The 18,430-nt window shown below is 40.0% G+C and overlaps 1 protein-coding gene across 5 annotated transcripts in view; it reads left to right on the forward strand.

Moving 5' to 3' along the window:
* TTLL5 (tubulin tyrosine ligase like 5) overlaps window positions 1-18,430 on the forward strand; it is a 132,902-nt gene that overhangs the window by 23,508 nt on the left and 90,964 nt on the right. For 4 of the 5 annotated variants that reach the window (XR_002440162.1, XM_021401304.1, XM_021401306.1 and 1 more), the window contains exons 12-21: window positions 74-181; window positions 7,280-7,361; window positions 8,588-8,649; window positions 9,438-9,529; window positions 12,252-12,293; window positions 14,827-14,940; window positions 15,335-15,426; window positions 16,137-16,199; window positions 17,049-17,087; window positions 17,891-18,036. Coding sequence is in view for 4 of the 5 variants with exons in the window: in XM_021401304.1 (XP_021256979.1) it covers window positions 74-181; window positions 7,280-7,361; window positions 8,588-8,649; window positions 9,438-9,529; window positions 12,252-12,293; window positions 14,827-14,940; window positions 15,335-15,426; window positions 16,137-16,199; window positions 17,049-17,087; window positions 17,891-18,036 (840 nt within the window). In the remaining variant the exon portion in view is untranslated. The remainder of the gene's footprint in view (window positions 1-73; window positions 182-7,279; window positions 7,362-8,587; window positions 8,650-9,437; window positions 9,530-12,251; window positions 12,294-14,826; window positions 14,941-15,334; window positions 15,427-16,136; window positions 16,200-17,048; window positions 17,088-17,890; window positions 18,037-18,430) is intronic. The other variant, XM_021401307.1, reaches the window with a different exon arrangement.

Below are 18,430 nucleotides of genomic sequence, written 5' to 3' on the forward strand. Positions count from 1 at the left end.
ATATACTCATGTTTTTCTAGACATGGTGTGTTGCTTCACAATCTACTTTTTTTCTCTCCTTCCCTCTGTTTAGCACTGATGGCCAGTGTGGAGGACCTGATTATCAAGACTGTAGTTTCTGCTGAGCTGGCCATTGCTACAGCTTGTAAAACTTTTCTTTCGCATCGTGGCAGCTGCTTTGGTAAGGAACTAGGGACATCTGTGTTGATTGGTTTTTGAGTGTTATTTGAAACTTGCATCTTTCCAGTGCTGTAGGGAAACGTGCATTTCCTTTTGCAAGGAAGCCTGATTCTGTTTTTCAACTCACTATAGGCCTCTGGGGCCAGAGGTTGTTGAATCACAATTGCCCCTCTGCCAGCATCATTCATTAAAGTCTCATGGTAGTAAAGAGGATGATGAAAAGCAATTTGAAAGGCAACTGGAGAAGTGCTGGAAAGTTGGAGCAACTGACCCACTAGCCCTTGCAAAGGATGGCTGTGGATAATTAAATATCCCTTCAGAGTACTTAATACTTTCTGTTGGGCTAGATGGCTCGATATAGTTCTGATTTATAGTCCTGCAAGGGTCTGATGGCTAAAGAAGAAATGTGTAATGCAGTTCCTGGAATGACAGTGGTGGTAATGCTTCTGGACTTGTACTTGTGTGAGAGTTCCGCAGGGCGGCGCCGAAGCCTATTTCTGGCAGAAGCTGGATGCAGAACTATGTGCTGGCAAAGGGCTTTGAGAACTTGCTGGCAGCAGATGCTGGGAAGGGGTCCAGAAAGCAGCGGCTGGTACCACAGTGTGCCTTCTCCTGCTTTCCAGTGGCTGCTTCCCAACCTTCCCTGAAGAGGCCTCCTCCTGCTCTTAGCTGCCCTCTGCTCACACAGATGTGCACACAAGGGAGCAATCTTGGGGCAGGGGAAAAGTGTCTAGAATATGTTTCAGTTTCTGCGTTTAGCTGTTGGGACTTCTGTTTAAACTGGCTGTGACAGGTAATTCCATTTGTGTGGCCTTTGCATTGTGCTTGGGTATTTACTGTTGTACAGCTTTCTACACTCTAATATAAATGCTGTCATCTTTGGATTCTTAGGGGTGATAACAATCCAAGGAGGACACATGGCTGATATGTTAGTTACCTGCTAAATTACCTCTCTGTCTTTAGCTTCCCCAAAGTAATTCTGATGCCTTTGTTCAAAGTTGGAGAGCTTTAACATGCATGGGGACATGAGTTAGATGGTCTTTTAAGTGAAGTAACGGATTAGCAGCTACTCCAGAAACATCAACAACTGTATTAAAAAACAAAACACAAACAGCAAATACCCTCTTAACTGCCTTTTTTTTTTTTCTTCTCCTGTATTCCTCTCTGTTGTGTCTCTAGATTCCACGGAGCTGTGTATGTGGAAATTAATGTTCCTCATGTACTTTATGCTGGGCCTGGCTCTGAGGTTATCCCACTTCCTGCTGCCTCCCCAGGGCTGCACTAACCACCCTCTCAGATGCTCCCCCACAAATAAACTGTTTTGTTCCATTTGTTTCAGTGTAAACATAAATTTAGAGCTTCCCAGGAAAGAGAGCTTAAGTAGGAGCCACGCTGCTTCCCCGGGGAGCCTGAGGCATTTCCAGAGCTGTACACTTTTTGCCACCTTCCCTCACAATTAAGTGGTGGTCCTTGTCCCAAGGATTTGAGCTGCCCTTGTCATGCTGTATGGCTTTTTCTTCATCCCTTTGTCACTTTGTGCCATTTTTGACTGTGTTGAAAAAACAAACAAAAAAGGCAGTTTTTCTAGCTGGAAATGTTCAGAATGGCTAAATTAATAGCTGTTAACATGAGGAAGAAAACTGGGAATTAAGATTTCAAGTTAGCATGCAGAGGCTCCCAGGAGCCTTTTCCTTCCTTCTGGGCTGTGAACAGTGAAACTGCATGTGTGTCCTGAGAGGGACTGATCATTTAAAGAGTACCTCACACTTTTGAAACATATATCTGAAGTTCAGATACAGAGGTAGGTCTTTTTTCAAAAAATTATAGGGAAACACGCGTAATGTCGTGTCTGTTCTGTTCCAGTACTTGTAATGCTGTTGTGGGAGACAGGACTCCAGCACAATTCGTAGAATCGTAGGATATCCTGAGTTGGAAGGGACCCACAGGGATCATCAAGTCCAACCCCAAGCTCCACAAAGGACCACCCAAAACAATTACCACCTTCCTGATTAAAAAAAAAAATAAAAAATTATATCATAAGTACTTAATTTTCTTAGATTAGGCTTCCTACTTTGTTTCTATAACAGTTTAGATCTCCTGCTGTGGTGCTTCATTCCTACAGTAAACTTTTTTTTTTAATCTAATATACTTGTCTTTTAGATTTAAGGGAATAGACTCCATTCATGACTTCTTCATGTTCTAAAACAAGGCTGGTGAGACAGTCTGTATGGTCCAGCTACTCATGCTTGCCTAGAAAGTGAGAATGGTAGGTCAGAATGATTCTTCTTCTAATGTCGAAGTGGCATGCTGCTGAATGTTTGTGGAAAGATTGTAGTGAGTTCCCTTCTAGCCATGAAATGTGAGCTGTTTACTGCACTCTACTAATAATTGGTTCTCAAAGGACTTTGGATGCTCAGTAGTTTTGTTCCTCTGAACTGCATCATAAAGTTGTGAAGTACCACAAGGCTTTGTTTCAGCCTTCTGCATGCATTGCTCATGAAAATGTGAACTCAGGTCTCTTTTTTTTTTTCTTTCCTCGTTTAAAATTAAGTTACAAATACAAAAAAATATTAACCAGTGGAGTTACTGATTACTGATGGAGCCTTCTTCAAGTAAAAACTGGATTTTGCACTGACTTTGAAAGACATGATATATCAGTGTAAACAGGAGGTGCAATGGGGATGCATGTGCTCAAGCAGATTAAAGACTGCTTTGTTCTCTTCTGGTGTAAACACTTCTGGGTGGACTAGAAAAGACAGTGAGAGTTGCTTTAAGGCAGTGTGAAAACTCTCTGTAGGATTGTTTAGTGATGGTTGAAATGAAGGCAACTGAGTGCAGGATTTATTCATACCAGCATCCCGAGTAGTGCCACATGAGCCTGGAGAAGCAAAATGTTAAGTCCTCTGTTTCATTCCCAGCTCTGATCAACCCAGCAGTGACACTGTTGAGGGCTAGTGCAATCAAGAAAGCAAGGCAGGAGAGGGTAATATACGTGTTTCTTGATCTCACCAAGGCACCGAGCATCCTGTTTAGCTTCTACTTTGCCCTAAGGCTAAATTTATCAGACTTCTAATCTCATCTATATTGAGATAGGATGGAGAAAACAAACTATTGTACTGCTTATGTGGTGAGCTAAATACTTAAAAAGTCTTAATTCATATCTAGTCACCAGTCTTCATCCATCTGCATTACCATTCTTTGTGAGCTCTTGATTTTCCTAGCAGTAGCAATTAATCTGTTTGGGAGAGTGCTAACTTGTTTTTAGTATTGAATGGTGCTGGCCTGATCTTTGAAGAATTTTGAAGGATATGAAAATTTTGAGATTGCTAAGGAATTTCTGTGCATGCTTGCTTGACATTAGTATAGGAAAGTCCCTGCCTGGAGACTTAGGTCAGCCTTACATATACCACATGCATATGTTTTCATCTATGAAACTGGGTTGAGATACATGACAAAGCAAAAGCAGAACAACTATTCCCCACACATATTCTTTTTCTGCAGAGCTTAATCCATTCTACTTTTATCTCCTTGCTGCCAGTCTTTGCTTTGAAGCCAGTGTATAAAGATGTCATTTCGAACCTGAAGAAGATTGTCTTCAGCATCTTCTGGCTCCCAACAGACTCAGGAGTCTTGTACCATCCTGGATGAGTCTCCTGCTGATTATAATGTACTAAGGAAGTTTTTGTAATATATGTGTACCTTCAAATTTGACTGAAACTGTCAGGTGCAACTAAATGGTAAGAAACATTTGAGGGATATGTCTTCTAGTGATCGCTCTGTAGAAGCTAGTCTCTGTCCCCACACTGTTCTCCTTACTTGTCACTTCATAGCTCTAAGCGGTCTCTAATGAATTGATGACTTAGAATCCAGAGCTCAGCTGAAAGTCAGAATCCTACCTTTCAGTAGGAGTGTCTTTGCAGATGTACTCTTGTTTAAAATGAGACAGTCTGTCATTGTTGCGAAAGCAGAAGAGTTGCATACTCTGCTACTTTTTTTCAGTGTGTATATGTCACTTCTTATCCTCAGGTTGCCTCCATTAAATTGCAGAAAACCTCCTCTGCAGTGAAACTGCTGCTTTTTCCCTAGTGAACGAGCTGAGAACAAAGACCAGAATTTCAGTGACCTTCTAGCAATTGAGCTTATTCTATGCAAAATCATGAAAACATTGTTTGCACTACAAGCTATTAGTTGTGACTTAGTTGCTAGACTTAACAGAGAATAGCAAATTCTTTGGGAATATTTTCTAAAAGGGAGTACCAATGCAGTCCTTGGCAGGACTGCAAGCCAAACTTTGAATACATGGTAGTTTACTAGAACCAAAAGCTTGAGATAATGTATCAAGCCTTCCTCTTATCATTAAATAATGACATTGATTAAAAACTAAGAAATAAACATTTATCTCTGGCTGAACTGTTTGCTGTTAGACTTCAGTCTAAAGCTAACGCTTCTCTTGAAAGGATTGGGAGGCTCTGGTAGCAGTGACTTCTCTTTATGGGAATGGGAGGATAGAGGCTGTTCCTGCTGAATCTTGGCAGTAGCCAGTAGCTCCTGATATAATTTTGATTAAGCAAACTGAAAGGGTGAAACTTGTTTTTGTGGATCATAGTAGAGAGGAGAGGGGAGTGAGGGAAGGCACTGTGGAAACTTGGTATCTTAGTTTCTTCCCTTCTTCCCTTTTAATAACAATAATGGTGCAAGATGGGTTGTTGTAAACCTACTGTTGCTGCAGCCTGATGCAGCAATGGCTCTTTTGGCCTTTTTCTTCACTTGCCACTTCCTTCTGTGGAGATCTTGCTGAAACTGGTAATTTCAGAGGGTGTACTTCTGACCTTTGCTGTGTTTATGTGATTCTACATTTTTTGTGCTTGCCTATATGTAATTTTGAGTTTTGTAGGGGGAGGGCACTACTGTTTTTAATCTAGGTAGTGCATTTTCCACAAGTGAAAGAATGTGAAGGAGACATTACTATGATAATTAGGAACACAAGTAATTAATCTTCTGTTTGTACTACAGTATCTCAGCCAGACTTGAGAACCCTTTGTGCTATGCCTGGTATGGGGACCTGATACATTTGTCAGAATGTGGATGATGATTTGCTACTGATGCCCTAAAGTAGCAAACACATCTGTCTAAGCACTGCAGAAATGGCGTAGGATACTTTAGCCATTGTGGAGTGGCAGTGGACTCTAACTAGGAGACTCCAAGGCATTGCAGGTGACTTTAGATGCCTGTGTTTAGCAATGGAATTAAGCCAACAGTGTTGCCCTGAAGAGCCTACTGTCCTGGTAAACAAGGCACTCATAAAGAAATGGAGTACCAGCAGCAGTTTAGTCAGGATTGGCCGAGGTCAAGAGGTATCCTATATGTGTTTGCAACAGTGGATTGAGTGAGTGAGTAATTAGGACTACTGAGGTGGGAAACAGAAAGGGTTGAAAAGAAAGTGACTTGGAAGGGAGGAAAGTGTGAGAGAGAATGACAAAGACAGAGGAAACTAGATTAATGGCAAAGATTCTTTGAGAGACAGAGGGAGGGAATAGCCAGCAACGAAAGAAGTGTAAGCTAGTCAAAACAAAATGCTTTGCTTACCAACTGGGGCGGAGAGGTTGCAGACCAGCAGCTGTCATAGGCCCACTCATTGCTTCTCCACCTTAGGCATGAACTGCCTGTCCACTGAAGTTTACTGTGCTATCACAGTCACAGGTCTTCACTAAACTTGGGGTTGTCTTTTGAAGTGATGTATTAAAAGCATCAGAGATTTCTTTTGGGCAAAATGCTTTGTTAACGTTTACTCACATAATCCCAGCCTCCTCCTTTTTCCTACAGCATAGCCTTCCCAGTCTGAGTAGCAAGAGAGCCAAATGTAGATTCAGCCTCATTTATTTGGAATGAACCAACTCCTTAACTCTGCTGTTTTGCTTTCTACACACTCTCTGGCTACAGTGTCTAGAAAAGTGAACAGGCAACACTCTCAAATCCTACTGCTGTTTCTTCCCCTTCCAAGTCCCTTCCTGCAGCTCTTTATCTTCCCGTCATAAGCTACTTGAGCTCTCATACAGATCTCTGCTTAGGAAGATCTTGTCAGGCAGTCCAGCTCCCTGGAGCCAGCATGAACATCAGGCAGGCGACAAAAAGGCCAGGAGCAGAGTTTAAGGGAAGCAGCATGGCAAATAAATTCTTCAGCTTCCACTTCAGGCACTAGGGAACCAGTTGATTCCATGGAAATCCTTCTTCTCTGCCAATACCCTGTTCTGTGGTGTTTTGAAAAAATGTGCATAAGTTGCACTCAGGGTCATTAACGGTATTTCTTAATGCTGAAAGAGACAATTGCATTAATGCCAACTTCTGATTTACAGTTGTCTTTGTGTGGGCATCCTTCTTGCAACTCAATCCAAAGTAGAGAGATTGTGTGTGTAGAGCAAAACAGTAAAACCCGTCCTGGCATGGGAAGGTGGCTTTGTTATGACGTGTGTAGAGCAGAACGCATCTAGCAGATGCAATACGTTATGAAGGAGAGAGACATTTTAGAAGCTAATATTTCTACAGTGATTTACTATAAAGGGAGAAACTGACAAAGAGATAAAGAGTTGTGAGATGTAATCCATGTTGGCGGAGCTGCAGAGGAGGACACCCTGTTATACTTGTGAGGATACTGCAGAGAAACATACAGGAATAACTGGAAAGATGCTGATTCTTGAAAGATACAATTTTCTGTAGCTGACTGGAACAATGAACATGGGGATGAAAAGTTTTGTTGTTTCTGGGATCCAGTGAAAAAAGCAGAGTGGATTACTGTGCCTTGTGTCAACTCTATGTAAAAATGAATTCTGCACGAACTGAAGTTTGTGGATGGCAGAGAGTTCATTTTTCTATATAACGTTTTCCTAGACTCATTTTCTGTTTCTCTCTTTTTCTTACAGAGTACATTTAATTTGAATTCTGAGGGAGTGAATCCTCCCACTTGTGAAATGTTACTTATTCAGCCCTAGAGATTTCACATAAACGATGTAGATAGAAATGACCTGATATAAACTAATGTTGAATTTATCTGAATGTTTAAAGGTGCTGTAAGGTAAATTTATAACGCTTGCTATGTTTTCAGAGCTGTATGGCTTTGATGTCCTTATTGATGATACTCTCAAGCCCTGGTTGTTGGAAGTGAACCTATCCCCATCATTGGCCTGGTAAGTTGAGGCTGGGACTGTTCCTGAAGGTAGTCAGCCTTGAAACTTGTGGTCCTAGGATGGCATGATTTCATGAGGCCTGTGGAGTATTTGTTCCACTGCTAACAGCTGACGGAACAGTTCTTTGCTTTTCCCTTTGCAGAAATAAACTCACTGCAGCAAAAGGTTTTGAAAGAACCCAGTTGGGATTCCATTTTCGTTTTAATTATTTTTCCTCTACAGTCCATCATCATTGTTAACACTTCATAATCTCCCATCACAGAAAAAACTTGAAGCTCTCCAGACTATTGTGTGGGATTTCAGTCTGTTTGGCCAAGTAGATACTTGAAGATTTTGGAATCAAAGCAGAGTTCAGCCATTATGCATGACTTGTGTATGCAGATGCATTCTTGGGCTTGCATTTTTGGTCTAGTATTCTTTCACTAAAATCCACAGTATGTGTGCTGTCCTGGCCCTTACTCTGACCTTTATATTCTAATGAAGCTTCCACAGTACTCATTTGGCTTACAGGTGCCACTGTATTTAATTTCCAGGTTTGCTGGTCTGTGCTCTTACGTACACAATGGATTATTTTTACTACTTAAAACTCTCTAACTCGTGTATGCATCCTTTGCCCTGCTTTATGATTGCCAGTCTATTTGTCCAAGTTGTTACCATTTTTCACTGTGCTGTAGAAAGTGGTTGATTTCTCTGCTCCCAAGAAATCTAACTTCGTTTGTCTGATCTGAATTTTATTCGTTGATGTCTATTGGAAAAATTATGGATATTTATCACCTGTCCCCTATCTGTTCTCTTCATATCTTTCACCTTCCCTAGTTGTTTTTCCCCATCCACTGGAGCTAACCCATATGATTTCATGGTTTTACATGGAAAAGGCATAGGTTACTGTGTTTTTTGTGAATTCTGACAAAAACATTTATTCCGTGAAATGCAACGTAATACATTCAACTATGTTTCTGGCCAAGCAGAGCTAAAATAAGATTGGACACTTCTGTATTGGAAGACAAAAGCTGCGTAAAGTTTAAAAAATCAGTAGATGAATCCGTTGCTGTTTGGTGTTTATCTAATGTGTGTGAACCCCCTAGATTTCCTCGCATACTGATTATGTCTGTGTTAAGGACCTAATGCAAAGAAAGTTTATTGCAGTGGATCTTGTCTACTGATGTATTTCTCTGATTGAATACCAGACAAATAATTCTGCTTGTTCTCTGTTGCGTGTGGGGTAGTGATGCTCCTTTGGACCTCAAGATCAAAGCAAGCATGCTCTCAGATATGTTCACCCTTGTAGGTGAGTGTGACAAATAGCTTCTTGAATCTTTCCCTCATCTAAAAATAACAAAAAGTATGTTAATGAGCTGCGTGTTAGAAAGCATGTTAGATTATTAGATGACTATAATAGAGGAAAATCCTAGTTAAGGAGAGCAACTGTATTAAGCACTCGGAAGTTATACATGGACATTTCAGCTTTAGCACATAAATAATCTTGTTGGTTGTGTTTAGGTAGTATTAAGAGTCTATACTTGGATATTTTAAGACACTACTCTTTTTGTCTTAAGTGGCTTTTGCTTAGTCCTCAGAATCAGTGTATGTGTACTTTGAGGTTGAATGCGTGAATTCTGTTTATGCTCTGTAGAAATGGAGCCAAGGTTGTGAATGGTGCATGATTTTCTAGTGCACTGCACCTTTAGGCATTTGTAGTACATCTTGGTTCAGTTACTTAAGCAACTTACCTCTATTGCTAAAAGTGGTAAGAATTGTCATCAAGTAGACTGCTTAGCTGTTTGAGGGAGAGAGCCTGTATCTGATATTCAGCAACCCAACTTACTGATTTAAGTAGTCGCTTCTAGAGCGAGTGCTTTTTTTTTTTTTTTTTTCAAATAATGCAATGCACAATGTGGTGTGCAAAGACTGGAGTTATACAATGGTAGGCATAAAAAAAAAAGGCATCCTTTTTGATCTTTAAGCAGTGACAAGAATCTTATGTATGTATAGACTGAGATTATTAGCAGGAATGCTAGGTTTGTGTTTCAGAGCTTACCTGTCTATAAGTTCTCATAGGTATCCTGATCCCTATAGGCTTTGTATGTCAGGATCCAGGCCAGCGATCAAGCCGGACTGTTTATCATTCATCTGAATCTGTCAGGAGAAATCTCCACCAGAAGCTGCAGGTAAGTGACTTCAACATGCCAGAGCTGAGAATGGTAGCAGTTAAGTAATTCTCATTGAATTCGGCTCAAAGGTGAGAAACTGAGGGTAGAAACTATCAGAGAGTGTAGCAAAGGGACAAGGGATAATGGTTTTACCGTAAAAGAGGGTAAATTCAGATTAGACATGAGGAAGAAATTCTTCATGGTGAGGGTGATGAGGCACTGGCACAGGCTGCCCAGAGAAGCTGTGGATGCCCCATTCCTGGAGGTGTTCAAGGCCAGGCTGGAAGGCGCCCCTGCTTCTAGAAGAGGTGTTGGAACTAGATGATATTTAAGGTGCCTTCCGACTCAAACCATTCCAGTAAGTGAGGTTATCTGAACTTCCAGCAGAACTACAGAAAAGCCTCAGAATGCAGCTGAGCTATGGCTGTGTAGCCATTTCATTTTATTGTGAGCAACAAGCTTACAGTACCCTAGAGCTTTATGAATGTGTTCTAAGACCTCTTTCTAGACAGGAAGAGGTTTTGCATTTGAAATTTAAAACTTCTTACCCATGTAACTGTGGAATTTCTCCTTTCCTTTTCTTTGGATCCTTGGACTGGGACCTCATGTGGCTTTCTGTGATTGTCTATTACCTTTTCTGCTGAGATAGCACTTTCTGAGCACTGTGATGGTGAAGAGCAGTTGTTCTCTATCTCCTTCTGGCACCATGTGGGTCCCATAAATATCTGTGAGAGTGGAGCAACCACAATAAGCAGGGAGATCCCTCATCTCCTTCGAATTTTCATATCAATTTCTTACAAGGCAAGTAAGCAAAAAGTGTATCATGATGCTCGCTGCAGCTGATATACATTGTCCTATGAGGTACGTGCAGCATGGCTGTGTAAGTCAAGCTCAACTAGTCATTTTCCTTCAGTGACAGAGTACCAATACACTGCCTGTATTGGTAGTGGGAAAACTTATAGAAATTGCAGCACTTCGCTTCTTGAAAAACTTGGAATTTTGAGTCACTAGAGAGAGGTGTGAATAATTGGTCAGGTGACATTTAAGCACCTGGCTCAACCTGTCTGAGTCCAAATCTTCTAAGGTCAATTTTATGGATACCTCTCACCATAAAGGTGCTCTCTATGGCAAACAGGTACGTCAGACAAATAAAGAACCATTCCAAAAGAAGGAAGTGACCTTCTTTCTTACAGTAACTGTATCAGATTGTGATGACTTGAAGTCTTTTATCTGAAACAAATTGCTATATTCTCAGAAAGTTGAGCCCTTAGGAAGCATTGAATTTTCAGGAGATTTTAAGTTTTTTAGATTCATTTTGCTTAAGAACTACAAATGGCCTTAAGGCCTGGACAGCTGAAATATGTAAAGATTCATATGATAGAGCAGTGATCACAAGATAAGACTAAATTTTCTTTTGGGACATTTGTCCACATGTGTTTACTGGGAATAGCTTTCTGTGATAGTTTTAAGAACCTAGATGAAAGTCCCATGGGTAATTAGATCTGTAGATCTTTCTGTGCTTCAAGAATGTTGTGGCCTGCTCTTGATGTGTGTTTTATCTCAGATTTTGTTGAATCTTTTGTACTTCTGTACCTACTCTTGGTTGCAAAGACGACTTTAAATTATTCTTTTTTTAATTCCTTCAGGATTTCTGAGTTGTACTTGTTTGCATAGGCCATCTTTTATTGTCAGAAAAATCACTTCCTGGGAAAGAAAGCCTGATACTAGTATTCTGGGTCATGAGATGGTCACAGTGACCTCTGTTTCATGAGTTTTACCGGACTGGACTGCAAGTTTCTTGTGCAATTCCTTTGATTTGTCTATCTGAGCATTCCTTCCTCTAGAGAGATGAACAGTTGAGTGGTTTCCATTGTAACTTGTTGATTTGGGCTGAAACCATCTCTATTAATCATAAGCAATAAATCAACATTGACATGTTTTATATAGACTATAGAAACAAACTTGGCAGTAACACAGCTACAAATGATAGATACATCTCTTGAGAATCCTTTCCTTTGAGCACTAGAGAGGAAAAAAGCAGCCCGAATGCCACCAATGGCAAGAAGAATCTAAGCTCCTATGATAATAGCTTTCTTTCAATCATACTGCTGCCATCAAACTCGTTTTGCTTGTAGACCTGATGCCAAATGAATCCTTAAGTAATATTGGGTACTTTTTGACATACTGATCGTGTTTCTGCATGTGTACTGGAATGTTAAGTAACATTTTGTTTCTCCACAAGAATTGGAATAATGTGGGGATATTTAAGTGAAATAGCTTCTGGAATGTCAGGATTTTTACTATTTTTTCTCTGTTCCATGAACAGCTCTGCTTGGCAGCATCTGTTTCTTCTCAATAAATAGCTAATAAATATTTTCCTCTAGGTAGCTCTTATCTTACAAAAATATGAATTTTGGTCTTGAGAGTTGACTTCATCCATTTTTAAGAGTTTTTTTGTGTGTATGTGTGTGCATTTGAAAATTATGCGTATGTCCAGATGCATTGTGAACGATTGTTGAGTGTGTCTGAGTTTAGGATTAGTGCTGTATTCTGGAACAGGGGTAGGATGTGTTTGTGGTGGATATGAACGTGATCTGAAACAAAATGACAGAAGCTGTTAGCTATTTCTCTGGATTCAGTTTTACTTAGGGCAGTCACTGCTCCTCTGCAACTCAGGCAGGGATGATAGTGTTTTGAAGGACACAGGGTTTTATTTTTCCCCTTTGTGTGTCTCTTACAGCGTCCTGTGTCTGCACAGTCCCAACCAACAAACACCAGGCCGGTAAGTACTGGACTTGATTCAGCTTCCTTAACCAGTATAAAGAATGCCATTTTGGACATTACCTTGTACAGTTGTCTTGGCACCCTCCATGCAATCCATATGGACGAATCAATGTTAGCTTATAAATCTAAGCACCTGGCTGTGTGGAGACTTCGTAGGCATTATTTTGCTGCTGGGCTTCATGGGTTAGCACAATAGTGATGATTCATTCTAATTTTCTGTAGTTTCCCAGCAGGAAGGAAGGTAGCACAGATGGAATTGTCTTGAGATCCAAATTTGTTCCATGGGCTGCCATTTTAGGTCATTCAATGTAAGTTTAGCTGAGGCTATGAGAAAAGATGAGACTGGGAGAAAAAAGTCTGACTGAATAATGAGGTTTCACGGAGAACAGGAAAGATCTTTGTGCCAACTGCTGTCAGTGATTAGTATAATGAGAATCATGATGTGGGAACCAGAGATGCTTGCAGAATTTGGAGATTAAATCAAAGTGGTTGGATTTATCTATACTTTTAAAGATAAGCTGGGTCAAAAGCAAGAATTTCGTGTAGTTGGAGGCATTTCTGTGTTATACCAGAGCCCTGCTTTAAAGGAGGAAGTTAAAGAAGCAAGGTTGTAGAGCTGTGCTTTTGACTTAGAGAAAAGTTTAGGAAGAGAGATGGCCGTAAGTGGAAAGGATATTAGTCTAAGAGCATCAATCAGACATGTTTGATTACTGACATTTCTTCTAACAAATGCTTCTGTTACCTACCCTCTCATCTGGATTGTCTCATTCTCAGTTGTTTTATTTAGTCAGTTTCCATTAGGATTAACAATGTTTCAGAAAAATGGCAATGTCAGTTTTCTTTGAAATTTTCTCTGCCAGTCACTGCAGAGTAACCCATTCTAGTGCAATGCTTGTTGCTGTTGTGGCTGCTTCACCTGTGAATTCTGAACAGCCACTTGCAATTTATAATGAAGCGAGACTGGAATTCAATTCCAATTCAAGTGGTCCTTACAAATAAAAGTGGAATCTGGTGTTGCTGTGAGTTTGATTTCTAACTGAGCAGTATGGGTTATTCCTTTGGGCTTTTCCCAGTTAAACTTTCTGTCATGTTTTTCACTTCTTTCTAAAATAAGAAGGCTCTCTAGTACATTCTTTGTTTGGTGTACTGCTAAGAGAGTTTGGATTTTATATAAAGCCACGAGACCTTCTGAGCTAAACTTCTAATGCTTTTTTTTTTTTCATCTGAAATGGGCCTGAGAGCTAAAATGTACTTGAGAACATGTTCAAAATTTCAGTCTTGCTGGAATTTTAAGATTGTACAAGGGCTGCTCTGAAAGTAATGCTTGCTGTTTTATGACATTGGCCCATTACATTGGAGGCAGATGTCAGTGGTATGGCAGTAGTGACTGAACCTTCCGCCGGTATTCTGTTACATGTTCTTGCTGTCTGACAAAACGGTGTCTGACATAGAAGCAAAGATGTGGAACTGAGTTCCTCCACAAGGAAAAAATGGCACACATTGACATTTATCGGCACTTGTTGAAGGTTTATGGAGACTAAACTGTGAGAACAGTGAGGTGGTGGGTGTTGCATTTCAGCAGTGGCAACAGTGACAGTGGGTCACCTCTGCTGGTGCAGATGTTTACAAGAGTGGCATGCAGGCTCTTGTTCATCGGTGTTGAAAAGGTCTATCTAATGGCGGTGACTATGCTGAAAAACAGTGTTTTGTAGCGAAGAATTTGCTCTACCAAATAGAGTTCTTTGTATCTGTTGTGGTTTCCGTGGAAGTAAGAGGCCTTACTTTCAGAGCAACCTACGTATAATCTAATCTGGAGATATTCTGAATTCCTGGCCTTTGTTATAATTCATCACACCTGCTCATCAGATTGATTTATCTTGGAAATTATTTATTTTCTACAACTTTTTTCTTTTGCATCATTGTTCTTTAAATTTACATACGTATGTAAATTTGTGTTTTTTATTTATGTATGTGTAAAGATGAGCCAGCAGTATAGTAATAATGGGCATTAAATTGAATTTTTCATGTTTTTCCTTCAACTTTATCTCATCAGTGAATTGCAGTTCTGTATTCCTAGCATGGCAACACAAGAGAGACAGAGAATCGTGTTCCTAATACCACTGATGTGTGAACCTCAGTGTTTTTTGGGAGACTATGAATGTGAATACTGGCTTTATTATCCTTTGGGCATGGATCTGTCTGGGCTCAGGGAATGAGAGTGCGACTCTTGACTTTGGTGCTTTGGGCTATGTCTCATGCTTTCCCTGTATGGGCTAGGCATGTAAATTCTAGCAATGATGTCTGAATTATCCTGCTCTGCTGAAAACTAGGAACATGAATACTCACACTTAGTGCCCACTGGGGTTTAAATTCTTCAAAGAGTGGACTGCAGGAGTTTGAATTTTGGCTGTAATACTCTGGATCATAGATTCTGCTGGAAATGGAGTCCTGGAGTTTAAATGTAACTTATATTTTTTTTTAAGTAATTTATGAGAGGAAGGGAAAGATTTGTATTCACACTGTCTCTGCAGCGTACCCGTCCTCTTTCTGCCAGTGATGCTGAAATGAAAAACTTGATGTCCTCAGGCAGGGAAAAAGCAACAGGAAGGCAAGGCAGCTCTGTGCTGGGTCTCTCCATGGAGGAGGTAAGTAGGCTATTAAATATCTTCTGCTTACTTTGGCTTTCACACAATGTGTAGGATCACTTGCTCAGCAAAGAGCAAGTGGACGTGTGTGGAAAAACATGAGAGAAGTACAGTTTTTCTTGAAACAGAACTGCTGAGTTTTAATGTTGGGGCTGCCCCTTGCCCTCAATCATGCCAAGCATAGATGGTATGAATCCAGGCCATGGTAGATTCCTTTGCAATTTAAATACAAGATAAAATTGCTTAAGGATGTATGTCATACATACACAGCTCACCCCAAGGACTGCAACGATATCACTTTTATCCTCTGAAGTTCAGGGATTTTTCTAGGGTTCTTTTTCCATTGCATCTATTTTGCTGGCTATATTTTTTTCTTTTCTTTTTTTATTCCAAGATGAAAGTTCTTCGTCGAGTGAGAGATGAGAATGAACGGAGAGGAGGTTTCATCCGGATATTCCCTACCCCATTAACATGGGACCTTTATGGGTAAGAATCAAAATCCATTAGGATGGCTCAGTGTTTATCATCAGAATCGTAAGGGTTGGAAGAGACATCTAATGGTCTCTAATCTAGTCCAGCCATCCACCTACCACCAATACTGCCCACTAAACCATGTTCCCAAGAACCACATTTACCCTTTCTTAACATGTTACACTGATGCTTTCTATTGAGGAATATTCTTTGTTAGATACGTGTAGTTTAATGTGGTCAGCTATCAGGAGCATACTGAGGGTTTTGGTAGAATTGCTGTTCATTATTGCTACTTTCTCTAATTGCACCTTACAGAAGGCTATTAAACATTGTTTAATAGATACTGATACTGCTTTTCTGTCAGAATAAAAATGTCTTCTCTTTGAATAACTTATTGCTGCTATCTGCTTTTACATCCTACAGCTGCATATGCTGTGTACCTGTGTACTCTCTCATTGGGCCATAAACTCAATATAGGAGTGAGTGATACTATATTATGCTTTTTTTTTCTTTCCAGTGTGCAATGTTTCTTCATGTCTCTTGCCTCATCAGGAACTTCAGCTAAGGATTGATAGCTCTCCTTATTTCCTCTTTTCTGTTGTGGTACTGCATGTTGTCTCAATCAACTTGTTCTGGGATGTTTTTTATAGATTTATTTTTTTCTGTACAATGTCTTTCAATATGGTGAGCTCTACCTTGATACATCCTGTATTTTGTTTTTCTAGATCCTTTTTAGAGTACAAGACATCAATGAACTACATGCTGGCTACACGTCTGTTTCAGGACAGGTAGAATGATTTTGGGTTTGGGAGGGAGACAAAGGGGACAAACAGCATGAAAAGGATTGATTGTTCATTCATCCAATGTTATAAACATTATACTACCAAAATAAGGGTAGTAATAGTTGTACATCTCTTTTCTAGTGTGCTGGTTATTGTGGAGATGTCTCACATTCTCACATGTCCCAGTTCTGAATCCAAGGGTAAAAAGGACAGTGCGTAAAAGGCATGGGAGTAGGAAAGAGATGACTCTAGACATGTAAAACCTTTGAGTGCTTATGTTTCTTCATGAAGAGAATATAGATGGTCCTTGTTTACCTTTTGTTTCAAATTTAAACTATCAGAACTTTCCCTCATGGAAACACTGAACATTTACTCCAGAGGTTTAGTATCCCTGTCTTTTGATGCATGCAAGCATGATTTGATGCCTCTTTCCTTGGGTTGTGCTTTGATTCATGCTGTTAGTTGAATTTCAGTTGAGAGCTATATGCACTTTCATTGTGTGTTTAGCATCCATCCTCTTCCACAGTTTTTCTTATCTGAGTTCCACAGTAAAGTTACTACAGAAGACAGGTAAGGTTGCACTGTAAAATATTTTGCTGCGTAAATTCAGGGATGTTTCTAGAGGCCATCGGTAAGTGATGACATCTCCCATTTGAGTTAGGAAGATGTAAGCATCATTTTTAGAACATCTGCTCAGTTCCTCTTCTAGAGCCTTTTATCCTCCTTTAAGATAGGATTAAGAAGAAATTGTATGAATTTGGTCTTTCCATTTTACGTATAAAAGATTTTGGAGGCTTTTTAATAGAGTCAATGATCAAGAATGAAAGGTAACTTTTGCCCTTGTTCCCTTCTTAGGGACAAGATGAAAGGAGACTTCATCACTGGAAGATCTCGGTAAATGCTTCTTAAATAATTTGAATTTGTAGAGTTTATTCTAACTTTAGGTTTCCATAGCTTTGCTTTCTAAGCCATGGGGCAACACCTATTCTACCTTAAACTAATCAAAATAGGAAAGAATTGTGTTGCTCCCACCTTTCATAACCAATTTTATAAAGTAATTGCAGTGAGCAAACTGTGTCCCAACATCAGGAGAACTAATGTTTTTGTTGCACTGAACCTTAAAATTGCTCCTCTTAGGCTAGTTACTCTGGCATTTCTGCTGTAAAGTTGAGCATAGTACATGAGCTCTCTTAAAAGATTCCATAATACGTGAGGTTTCAGGACTTCATATACCCATATATTCACTTTGCTAGTTCCAAAAGATAAGTGGAGCAACAGAAATTTTCAGTGAATGTTCACACTAATGTCTACATAAAAGGTTTTGCAGACAGGGTTCAGGTCTATGAGCTCTCTTCGCACTCCCCTCCATTTTTGTACTCATACTGTTCAGTTCAGTTTTCCTTACTAACTGTGCCTTGAGCTGCTGTATATTGGACAGATGCTGCTGAGCTGTGAAAGCATGACATTAGATAGATAAGTCTTGGGCTTTTGAGAGCTGATGTTCTGTAAAGTACTTGAAAGATTTGCTCTGAACTTTTGTAAGCTTTAAATGGGGAAATCCAGACTGATAATCACTGTTTTTGCCCTGTGTCAAGAAAACTATTTCTTGAAGAAATTTAATCTGCTGAGTTTCTTTGTACCATTGGAGAGAGAAGTATAAAGAACATTTAAGTATGTCTCCCTATTACATTTTCCAGAGAAGATCTTAATGGGAGGCTGGATATGAAACTGGAAGCTGTAGACTCTCATTCTCTCTTTTATGAGAGAAAGCTTGTTTCACTGGAGTTACGGAAGCGCCGGAGATATCGTACTAAAGCTAGAGCAGCACAAACAAGATCATCAGGTATGGACAGCTAGAATCTTAGGTGAACATCAAGTCCTAAAAAACACGTGAGCTTTTTTATTTGAAATCTGTGTGAATGGGGTTGGTTGTCCTAGCTATTATAGTCCCTAAGGGGATTCAGGGGTTGATGTTTTTATTTCATGAGTTAATAATTTTCACTTCATTATTCTTCTGGGCTTCCTGCCTTCTTAGTGTCAAGAAAATGGTCAGGGTCATGAAATTGATCAGAGAAGTAGGACACATCTCCTGTGAAGAGAGGCTGAGAAAGTTGCAGTTGTTCAGCGTATGAGAGAGAAGGCTCAGAGCAGACCATTATAGCAGCCTTTCAATACCTAAGGGGACCTAAAAGAAAGATGAGGAGAGACCCTTTACCACAGTGCGTTGTGGTAGGACA

The sequence above is a fragment of the Numida meleagris genome, chromosome 6, assembly GCF_002078875.1.
Source record: "Numida meleagris isolate 19003 breed g44 Domestic line chromosome 6, NumMel1.0, whole genome shotgun sequence".
In the NCBI taxonomy this organism is placed as follows: Eukaryota; Metazoa; Chordata; class Aves; order Galliformes; family Numididae; genus Numida; species Numida meleagris.